The sequence below is a fragment of the Primulina eburnea genome, chromosome 10, assembly GCF_022965805.1.
Source record: "Primulina eburnea isolate SZY01 chromosome 10, ASM2296580v1, whole genome shotgun sequence".
In the NCBI taxonomy this organism is placed as follows: domain Eukaryota; kingdom Viridiplantae; phylum Streptophyta; class Magnoliopsida; order Lamiales; family Gesneriaceae; genus Primulina; species Primulina eburnea.
Window position 1 is genome coordinate 33,052,881 of NC_133110.1, and position 12,029 is coordinate 33,064,909.

General features: G+C 33.8%; 1 protein-coding gene across 2 annotated transcripts; it reads left to right on the plus strand.

The window, feature by feature from the left end:
* The first annotated feature begins 2,493 nt into the window (after window positions 1-2,493).
* LOC140803905 (transcription factor TCP17) lies at window positions 2,494-4,437 on the plus strand. 2 transcript variants are annotated; one of them, XM_073159747.1, is made up of 2 exons: window positions 2,494-2,716; window positions 3,137-4,437. In XM_073159747.1, exon 2 carries the CDS (start codon window positions 3,152-3,154, stop codon window positions 4,076-4,078), a length of 927 nt encoding a protein of 308 aa, XP_073015848.1. In that variant the 5' UTR covers window positions 2,494-2,716; window positions 3,137-3,151; the 3' UTR covers window positions 4,079-4,437. The 2 variants fall into 2 exon arrangements, with proteins under 2 accessions (XP_073015848.1, XP_073015847.1); XM_073159746.1 differs by lacking the exon at window positions 2,494-2,716 and having other exon boundaries at window positions 2,746-4,437.
* Window positions 4,438-12,029: the final 7,592 nt, after the last annotated feature.

The following is a 12,029-nucleotide window of genomic DNA, read 5'->3' on the forward strand; positions in this document are numbered from 1 at the left end:
ATTTGGCGTCATGTCAATGCTCTAATACAAAATAAAAAAAAGCTAAAATTACAAAAGATGCAAATTAAAGTTATTGAACTGAACTGAAATTTGACTAATTAAATGAACAAAATCATAATTAGGTCAAGTGATATGTTTCATTTTTTATTTTCCTATCTCTAATTTTTATATAGGCGTGAATCGAGCTAAGGATGGACTTGTCGCTAAATAATGTGAAAAAAGAAATTTTCATCTGTATATAATTTTTTAAAAAAAAGTTCGAAGTTTGCCCTTTGAATGTATTAAATCGTCGTTGCCTTCCCAAATCCTAAGTCGACCCCTGTCACTGCTTGCATCCCATGAGGTTGCCCTCATGATCAAGTCAAATAATTTCACAAAAAACTAGGGAAAATTGCATGGGTTCCTGTATATTTCTGCATTTGCGATTTTAGTTATTTATGTTGTCAAATTTCAGTTTTAGCATGTCATTTTATAGAAAATGATGATATCATTAGGGCACTACCCCAAGAGTGCATCTAAAGATGAATATTTATCAATATATGTGAGACCTGTTAATTTTTCAATGGACCCTACGTGTATTGTTAAATATCAACCCTTATATGCAGGGTTGAGGTAGTACCGTAAGGGTAGCTTGAAATTCTCTTATTTTATTTTAATTATATTGATTTGGAACTGATGTTACAACAATGAAGTGCTGACATGGCATCAATATGATGCTTACTCGTGCAATTTCATGTCAGCACTGCGAATGAAAAGAAATTAAAATTATCAAAGATTGAAATATGATACAATAGTTTGATTATATAAATTTACTACGAAACCTACAGTGTCACGCCCCGAGACCGGGGTTAGTCGACACCGGCGTTGTTCAACAATCACATAATCGCCAAACAACAAGCCTCGTAGTTCAGTATAAACCAAAACCAGTCTATTTCATAATTAACTCAAAATAATCTTGTCTTACAGTGATAAATTCCAAAACGAAATAAAATGTGCGGAAGCGATATACAACTTGAATCGAAACTTAGGAAGAACATAAGTGAGAAATCTTCATATCTCGAAACTTCATCTCCAACTCCAAAACACGTCTTATTCATCCTTGTCTACTTGATCTTCATTCTCATCTGGGGAGAAATGTAAGGGGTGAGTGTTTGGGAAACACTCAGCAAGTGGGGGCCGATCGATTACCACAAATACATATAAATATAATTTAAAACCCATATTGCAACTGATTTTTTTCAAAACGTAGTATCTCATATCAGATCAGAATCGGAATTGAAATGCAAAACAGAGATTATCAGACAATTCAGAACAGAACGAATCAGAACAAATGAAAACACTGTTATTCATCTCGTTATCCATGGTCAAATTGTCCCCAATATGTTAGTCCTCTAAGGGGTGAGGCCAAAACACAGTTTTATACCCACTGATAGGGGCCGAAACACAGTTTTATACCCACTGATGAGGGCCGAAACACAGTTTTATACCCACTGATGGGGACCGGAACACAGTTTTATACCCACTGATGAGGGCCGAAACACAGTTTTATACCCACTGATGGGGGCCGAAACACAGTTTTATACCCACTGATGGGGGCCATATATAATTTATAATCGTCGTTCCATATCTCACTCGAATCATAACAGTGCACCACAAAATCAGATGTAGCAAACAACATTTATCGGAATTTTTGAATGAACTCAGCAGAATCAAAGAACATCGGAAATAGAAGAACATATCGTACATCGATTGAGATTTTATAAAATATATAATAGCATTTTCCGAAAATGATTTGACATACATAGACGCATGTCATGAAATACTTATACAAAGTTTAAATTACAAAGAAATACATAGCAAAAGCCCACTTACAGTATTCTGACTGCTCAAGGAAACGTGAATGGTGAGATTGCGGCAGAGCTTCGCTACTTGAGGATGAAAGCTTCGAAAATACGGTGATGCTAGAGAGGATTTCGAGGTTTGGGAGTGCAAGTTCTGAATGAAGAGTCCTCCTACTTATAGGTACGGAAAATCAGCTTACAAGGTAAGCTCTGAAGTCGCTCCACGAATGACGCTGATGGCTAATCAAATGGGTGATTGCACTAATCTCTCTCGGATGAACGTAGACTGCTTCCTTGTACAGGTTCGTGACGTATCTGGACTGTATTGCAAATTTGCTAGCTTCCTTATTGAGAAAACTTCCTTATATACAATATAATATTTCCAATTATGTGGATATCCAGTATTAATTTACTGTGTATCTTGTACTGGATTTCGATTTCCATGTATTATTTATATTTTCAAATTTATTATAACTCGAAAATAAATTCTTATACATGTCTATATTTAATTAATTATGTGCCCAAAAATTTGGGTTCTCACATACAGGACCAAATGTTGCAATTTTTCACAAAAACAATGGTTCAAAATTTAGGTATTTCCATAATTCATGAGACTTCCTGAGATTTATGTGTCATATATGCATAAATGCCACATGGTTGCAAATGTTCCATACCTTTCTCTTTCCCCTTTGCTTTTATATGTCCTTGGCAACATGGCATAGTAATATTCTCTTCTCCTATTTGACTCTCTAAGATTTCCTCACACAGCCCTCGCTTGTTACATTAATACTGTGCTGCAAACCTATTTGAAACCCTCCATGGCTTTGCAGCCAAAAAGCGAAAGGATTCGGGCTAATCGCCATTTATGTTGAACCGTGAGTGTTCTTTAGCTCCCATATATATCAGCTGAAAATCACTTCTTCAAATAGTTTTGAGATTTTTATCATACAGTTCAAATATTTTCAACCCTAATTGTCACTTTTCTTGAATGATACTGTGCTTATTTTTTATCAGTTGGTGTGTTTCTTGAAAATTACTGGTGATCAATTTTCCCGGAGCCTGTATACCTTGCTGAATATTGCAGCAAAATCTATGAATTTCCTGTGAAAATACTTTCTTGAGTTAAAATATAATGATATTATTCAAGATGGTGAGAAATCATGATTTTTGGTTATAGCCAACAGTTTATGTAATTATTATTGTATTTTCTGTACAAAATGAAAGAATATAGCAACAAAACTATTTCCCAAAATGAACTGAATTCGATTTCTGTCGATACCGTTGATTTCTTGCAGGTGGATCGGTTGATCATGAATACAAGAGAAAAAGATAGCACTCGGACGGAAAAAGACGACCTAGATGATAGGAATAGCACCAAGCTGTTTCCCAAGATTAATCCTACATCTTCTTCAAGACAATGGTCAAGCTACAAAAACCCAAGAATTGTTCGTGTATCGCGTGCTTTTGGATGCAAAGACAGACACAGTAAAGTGTGTACCATAAGGGGATTGAGGGATCGACGAATTAGGCTCTCCGTGCCTACCGCGGTTCTGTTGTATGAACTACAAGACAGGCTTGGTTTAAGCCAACCTAGTAAAGTTGTAGATTGGCTGCTGGATGCAACGAAACACGAGATCGATAAGCTTCCCCCTCTTCCAACTATACCTATAAACAACACTTCACATGAATCATCTTCTAACCCTCAAATAATATCCCTATCTCAGACAGATCAACCCTTTTTGGGACTCAATCAAGCAAAAGAGAAATGGATTTCACCCCATCAAGATCAAGAGGTTTATGGGGAATTTGTGGCCCAAAACTTGTTTCCATTAAACAGTCAACAACCCTCTTTCCCATACATGCCATACAACTCTTTTATCCACAATTGGGATCCTTCAAACTTATCCTTATCCCAATTCGGAGGAGGGTTTTCGTTCTCCAACCAAACGGATCAAGGTCATTCATCTCACAACAATCTTATGCCATCTGTCTCATCGAGTTCTCAGTTCTTTTTACCTTCCATTGTTCCACCTTTTAATCCTCCATACATCACCACATCAATGGAGAGTGATTTGAGGCAAAACAATCATTTGCAGCAACAAAATTCAGCCTTTCACTTGATTAGTTCTCCACTGAAATTGTATGGACTGAACATGAACTCGAAAACAGCTCTTCAGTCACAGGACAACAAAGCCGAAAGAGGAGATGAAGACAACAGAAATTCTCAAAGACAATAAATTTTCTTATAGAAGATCAATAGGGCATTTCACACAAGAAACAAAGATTTCAAGGACTCAGCACAGGTTTCCTGCAAAAACTTTACAAATAATTGTCCTACACAGTAAGCAACATAATTCTTTGTCTTTTGTCACATACTGCTGCATCGATGCTTTGATAATATATATCTATACATATATACACACACACACACACACTATAAATGTGTAACTATTACAGTATGTGCATATACTATCTCTGTCAGGTTCATTTTTGGATTTTTACAGAAACCAAATATGATTTTTTTTGTTGATTTTGTGCGAAATATGAAGTGCTTGCATGTGTTAGATAACTGGAATATTGTATCATGAAAACATTTTATTTTAGATAATACATTAAAATATATATATATATATAATATATTTTATATGAAATTTTGCAATTTATTTGTAGCATTTCACAATATATCCCAATTTGATATTTGATAGATTATATTTATTGGGATTTGAATTGGTTTTATAAAATGATTTTTATTTAACTTTTTTGTGAGCTAGTCAAGCTACCAAATTAAAAATCAATCTCTTGTGTTTTTTGTTGGGAAAATCAATCTCTTGTGTTTTTTGTTGGGATGCCTTACTAGTACATGGGCAAGAAGCAAGTTTGTTTGCAAGCAGATTCTTACAATCCAATCTATGAGAAGTCGGAATTGAATCGGCTTTCTCAATTCAACTAGCTGAGTGAGTGATAACTACTCTGTTTTAAATAATGGACAACTTTAATCTGTTATAATATTAATCAAACAATTAATGTTAATTGGCATAGTAAACAAAATTTTGTTTCAAGGGAAATAATTATTGTGGTATATAATTAAGTTAGTTATGAAAAAATAAAATGCTAAAATTTCGTATGCAGGTTCTGGTATTTGAGAAAAAATTTTACGTATGCAGGTTCTGGTATTTGAGAAAATTTAACGGATTGTATTCACAACCAACATTAATATATAACATAATTTTTTAAAAATACTCAGGTTCTTGTTATGGTGCAATTACAATTTTAGTTTTGTACATATATTTGTCTATTTGCAATTGTGATTTTTTATATCATCAAATTTCAGTTTTAGTCCATTATTTTGTGTTTTTTTTTAAATTTTTTGCAAATTTAATATTTTTTACGACAAGACATTTACATGACACATACGTGGCACACATACGTATAGTTTCTCATCAACACTCAGAGTGGAAAATGAATAAAATTTACAGGAAATAAAAGAAATGGGATTAAAAATTAATTATAACATCATAAATGACCAAAATTTTAAATAACAAACACATAAGATGAAAGTTGCAATTTTTCTGTTATAAAACTTTTTTTTATAGAAAAGATGGATATAAATAAATTTAATAATTTTTTTTTTGGAGAATGAATTTAACAAATATTTTGTTTGAGAGGAGGTGCATGTGCACAAAAGGAATTAATCAATTTTATAGAAGAAACAATGTTTTCGAGACATTTGCAAGATATACCTTCTAACTTCTAACCATATATTTACTTTGTGTCCAATACATTTCCCACTAGGTCTCTCTTTTTTTTTAATTCATTTAATTTTATATCGCAAATATATATATCTTATTAAGTCTACTAACTCATATATTAATTATTTCTTTTGTAAGTGAACTTAACATTAATTACCTTAATTTATGCATATATAGGCTAGCTACCATTTTTCTATTAATATAAATGGCTTAGGTTTCAACTTTTAATAAATGTCAATTACCAGCCATGGCATGACTACAAGAAAATTCCGGGATATTTTGATATGATATATATTTTATAGAGACGAAGAAGGGATTCATTATAATTGTATTTCGAACTCGAGATATTTTCCCAAACTTTATATATATTTTTGAATCAGATAAAATATAAGTAATGAGCGAAAGTTTTGATATATAACTCCACACATAAATGAGCGTTTCAAAATGTGAAAATTTCATTTTAGAACTGTATATTTTTCCAAAGGAGAATGTCATGGATAAAAAGGTCAAAAAATTTCAAGAATTTAAAAATTAATACTTGTTTGTTTTCTCAACCCCAAACAAATTAAACAATAATTGCATCTTCATTAAACAAAATTAATTAAAGTTTGAGGTTCGGTGATTAAATCTTTCATTATTGCATGCACTTATTTAGTTAGATTAATTATATATTCCTTAAAAAATTAAACTGTGTATATAATTGAGCTAGTCGATCATATAACATCGACAATAATTAATTTACCATTAATTATTAACTAACAGTACTACCTTTCGTCAATAATCAACATTAATCTTGGTTTAATTAGTAGTTAATTGATAATAATGAAAAAGGTACATTTTGACCAAAGAAAGCGGAGACGAGAGGGAATATATATAAAAATAATTTTGGTATGATGAGTGTCTGATGATGGGCATCCATGGCATCCATGGGCGCCTCGCGATATCTGTGTGAATGTCTCATAAGAATTTGATGTGTTTCCACGAGATGTTCTCGCGAACATCTCGGGTAGGCAACCAGAATATCTAAGGATGGCTATGGTTGCCTACCGACAAGTGCACCACATATCATAATTAATTAATTAATTATATATATATATATATATATATATATATATATATATATATATATATATATATATATATAGACGATTTCAATTGGAAAAACTAGCAAGTGTACTAGGTCATTTAATAATATAGTTAGATTGAGTCACACACACACACACACACACACACACACACACACACACACATATATATATATATATATATATATATATATATGTATATAAACTAGCAAGTGTACTAGGTCATTTAATAATATAGTTAGATTGAGTCACACACACACACACACACACATATATATATATATATATTGATAGACGATTTCGATTGAAAAAACTAGCAAATGTACTAGGTCATTTAATAATATAGTTAGATGGAGTCCAATTACTATGATATAAATTATTTAATTTAATCTAGGCTAAATAAAGAAGTGATTTTTGTGAATAATTAGATAATTAAAATAAACTAAGTTATTCTAAATCAAATATCACAATTCATTAAATTATGGATTAAACAGGAGAAATTCAAATTCAAATAAGCTGATCAGGAGCACACAACTGTATCAAATATCAATTATTGTCACGTATTGAATTTCATCAAACAAGAATTATTCTAAAGTTCCCTATCTTATTTATTAATATATTTCTAGAATTAATAATCATGTTTTTATTTAACTCTTTCATCTATTTCTAATTGAATTAAATAAAAATGCATTCAATAACTATGTAATTTCAGCTCTTTGTCTAAAATCACATGCTGCAGTCGAATGCTATTTTTAGTCGGTTTAAACATGTGTTGATCAATATTTTTGAAGCTATTGTCACTCTATTATCTTTCGAGTTAAAATCAAACAACAAACATGCAAATAATTGACCAAATTAAATTCAAAACGTCATACACATAAAATAAACCAAAACATTAATCAATCCAATAAGCGAATAATGATCACAAGTTTAACCATATCGTGGCCCCGGTCATAAGATGTGAAGGGAAATATATTTTCTCTTATTAATATGATTTCGTAATTTAAAATAATTTCTCTAATATTATCTCTTCCATGATTAATTTGATTTGGCTAACATTATTTGTAGCCTTTCTAGATAATATGGTATTTAATGAGATAGTTATGCGAATATTGATATGATATGGTATCAAGATTTAAGAAGAGTTTTGTTTCTATTAAACTCTTATTGTTCTTTGTTGAATAGGTTTCCTTGTTGTGACAAACTCTAGGAGAGAGAAAATTTATAAATAAGATAAACAAGGACTTTGTTGTAGCTTGTTCATCTCGACATTATATACGCACATTGCACATTGTGAGTTTCAGAGAAAAGATCATAAACGTTGTTGCTGCTTTGGAGATTGCCATAGGGCGTGTTGCCTTGAATGTTGGAAACATCTGCAGACAACATCGTGACGAAGTTCGCTGAAGAGTGTTTTTGAGACTCCAGTTTTTGGCACACGTTTATTTTGTTTTCTTATTCAAGTTTTAATATTGTTGGTCATTTTTAGAAAGCTTAATTTTCTCAAAGTGTTGAGAACATTGATTTTTGTGAAAATCACTAGTGATGGGTTTTTGTAAAAGCTTTGGTTTTCTAATGATTAATTTTTTTCCCTGAGGCACCGCACAAGTATAAATATTTGTGCATATTCAATCTTGTCCATCGCATTTATTTTAAGTCAATTTGTGTTACAAGCTTTAATTTTTCGCTGCATGCGGTCCGAGATGTTGTACCATCTGGCACAATATTTAATTCTAATAAAACACGAATTTGCTTCTTATACTGATTTGATTATATTAGATATATGTCATTATCTGTTGAACAACACAATATTTCTTACAAGTGGTATCAGAGCCTACTCTTGATATACTAGGTGCTGATTCTAGTTCTTGTTTTGTTTGACAGGAATTATTCAAATGGACACATCACTTGCAAACACGGCACTCCGACCACCAATCCTAGATGGAACTAATTACGGCCTATGGAAGGTCAAAATCAGATATTACATAAAATCCATAGATGAACGGGCTTAGCAGCGTGTTGTCAATGGATGGACTCCGCCGAGGAGAGTGGATGAGATGGTGATAGTCTGATAAAATAGGAGAGTGACTGGTCTACGGATGAAGTGCAGATTTCTAACTACGACTCAAAGGCACTGAATGCGATTTTTCATCAGTTGATATGAACATGTTTAGTCTGATTACCAACTGTATTTCTACCAAAGATGCATGGGATATCCTCCAAAGACACTGTGAAGGTTCTGAGAGTGTGCGACGAACTAAACTAAGGATGCTTACTTCCTAGTTCGAAACTATGAGGATGGAAAAATTCAAGAACATATTGGATTATGATCGTCGTTTGCGAGAAATTGCTAATGAAGCGTTCAGTTTAGGGGACCCTACCTCTTATGAACGGTTAGTTAGCAAGGTTCTCCGCTCTTTGCCCGAGAGGTTCAACATAAAAATTTGTGCAATAGACGAGGCTAAGGACACATCTCAGATGGCTTTGGAAGACCTGATTACTTCCCTACGCACCTTTGAAATGAACACGGATATGCAGAAGAAAGAAAAGGGTAAGACGTTTGCCTTCCAAGTCTCAAACGACTCCTATAACGATCTCCGTCAAATATCCCAAGAAGTTAATGAATCAGATCTTTGCGAGGACTCCATCGCCTATATCACAAATAAATTTGGGGATCACTTGAAGAGAATCAGAGATAAAAAGAAGGATTCACAACCGTCTAGATTTCCTAGTCTACCCGTACCTGAAAGGCCACAAAAGTCTCCTGTCCAACAATAATTTCGACCAAGGAATGAGGGCAAGAGACAATTTAATTCAAAGAAGTATGAACCGGTCCAGTGTAGAGAGTGCAAGGGTTTTGGTCACTATGCCAATGAATGTGCTAACCGATTGCGAAAGAACAAAGGCTATAATGCCTCCTTAAGCGATGAGGAATCTGATGAGGAGGAGAAATCAAATGATGAAGCTGATCATACCTCCTTGACGGCACTATTGACCAAAAACCGTTGGCTGCAAGTGAATCATTTAGGTGTTGCCTTAGGTGTTTCCACACCCGAACGCAACATCTGCGCAAAATCAGTCTGCCTTAAATCTATGTCTTCTGGAAGCTTCGGTGAAAATTATGAGGAAGTTGAAAAAGAAGAAATTACTCTTGAAAGTGTACAAAAACTGTATGAAGAGCTATTTGAAGATTGGAGCAAAAGGAACAAGCTTAACTCAAATCTTATGAAAGAAAACACCGAACTGAAATCGGTGGTGGCGAAACTTGAAGTCTCTTTGCAAAAAGGATATGGAAATAGGCAAGACCAAGGATGAACTTCAAAAGGCTACTGAAACCTTATCAAAGTTTAATTCAAGCACCTCCAAGCTTGAAACCATACTTTTGATGGGAAGAGATGACAAAAAAGGATTAGGGTTCAAAGACAGTGTGTACGAAATAGGTGAATCTTCTAAATCTACTGTTTTGTGAAAGATAAAACTGAAACATTCACACCGCCACAACCTGCACCTTCAACCAAAAGCTCTCCACCAAAAAGACAACCTGCTGCACCTACTCCTAAGAAAAGAAAACGCAGGTATGTATGTCATTACTGCTTTAAGCCTGGTCATATCAGGTCATATTGTTTTAAATTCATGGATGATCGCATGAATAAAAAGACAAGTCAGATGTTGCCCCGAATATTGCACAACACTTCCCGCAACACCTCCAATCGCCGACCTACAGTGAGACAGGTTTGGGTATCAAAGGTAAAAATTCACTGTAATGTTGTATATACTTCATTGAAAACTAACACTGCAGATTATTGGTACTTTGATAGAGGAAGCTCACGCCACATGACAGGATCACGAGAACATCTCATTGATTATGTTGATAAAAAAGGTGGTAAAGTAACTTATGGAGGGGGAGCAAAATGAATGATTGTAGGAAAAGGGACATTAAATGTTGAAGGATTACCAAAGCTCCACAATGTGCTTCACGTTGAAGGATTAAATTCGAATTTAATTAGCATAAGCCAATTGTGTGATGATAATTTGCATGTCAAGTTTACTAAACATATTTGTGAAGTTTTTGATGAAACTAACTTGTGCATTATGAGAGGTAAGGTGAATAACTATCATGCAATCGTGCACAAGTTAGTGAACTTGATTTATGGCATCAGAAACTTGGACATGTGAATTTCAAGACCATGAAGAACTTGTGTAAGTATGATGTAGTACGAGGTATGCCTAATCTCTCTTCTGGTATACCATAGGTGTGTGGAGATTGTCAAAAAGGAAAACAGACTCGCGTGTCGCATCCAGTGTTGCCAACATCTGGGACCCGCTGTCTGGAGTTACTCTACATGGACCTTATGGGTCCTATGGAAGTGGAAAGCTTTGGAGGTAAGAAGTATTTTTGTATGTGTTGATGATTTCTCACGATTTTCATGGATAAGATTTATTAGAGAGAAATCAGATACTTTTGATGTTTTTAAACAATTGGTCACAAGAATCACAAACTTCCATAGTTTAATGGTGAGAAGGATCAGGACTGATCATGGTAAGGAATTTGAAAACTCTCTATTCTCATCATTTTGTGACAGGAAAGGAATTTCACACGAATTTTCAACACCAAAAACCCCATAGCAAAATGAGATTGTTGAACGCAAGAATAGGACCCTGCAAGAAATGGCAAGAGTGATGCTAGCTTCAAAGAATATTTCAAAGCGGTTTTGGGCAGAAGCCATTAATACAACTTGTCACATTTCAAACAATGTGTATTTAAGAAGTGGATCAACCATGACTTCTTATGAAATAATCATGGGAAATAAGCCTAATCTTAAATATTTTCATGTTTTTGGTTGTGTTTGTTACACTTTGAATAACAGGGATCAACTTGCAAAATTTGATCCAAAGAGTGATAAATGTTTATTTTTGAGATATGCCACTAGCTTATAGTCGAGCTTACCACATGTTTAATTTACGAACTAGGACTATTATGGAATCCATTAATATAGTTTTTGATGACTGTGCAGATCTGAAAAGGAAGACGTCTGAAGATGATGTGGAAGACCTTCGGGAAATTACAATCGCACTGGAAAATGCAGGTGTTTACCGAGATGTTGCAACATCTAGCACAAAATGTGACACTGAAGTCACCGAAACTAAGAATGAACCTAACAACGATGATGATGCAGTAGATGATGGACAGAATATTCCAAGCAAATTTCAAAAAGACCATCCATCATCTCAAATAATCGGAAATATGCGCGAAGATGTTCAAACTCGAAAGAAAGAGAAAGTTGATTACCGAAAAATGGCTGGACTTATATGATTGAGCTCAATGTAATCACAGGTTAGATTTTCATGCTTTA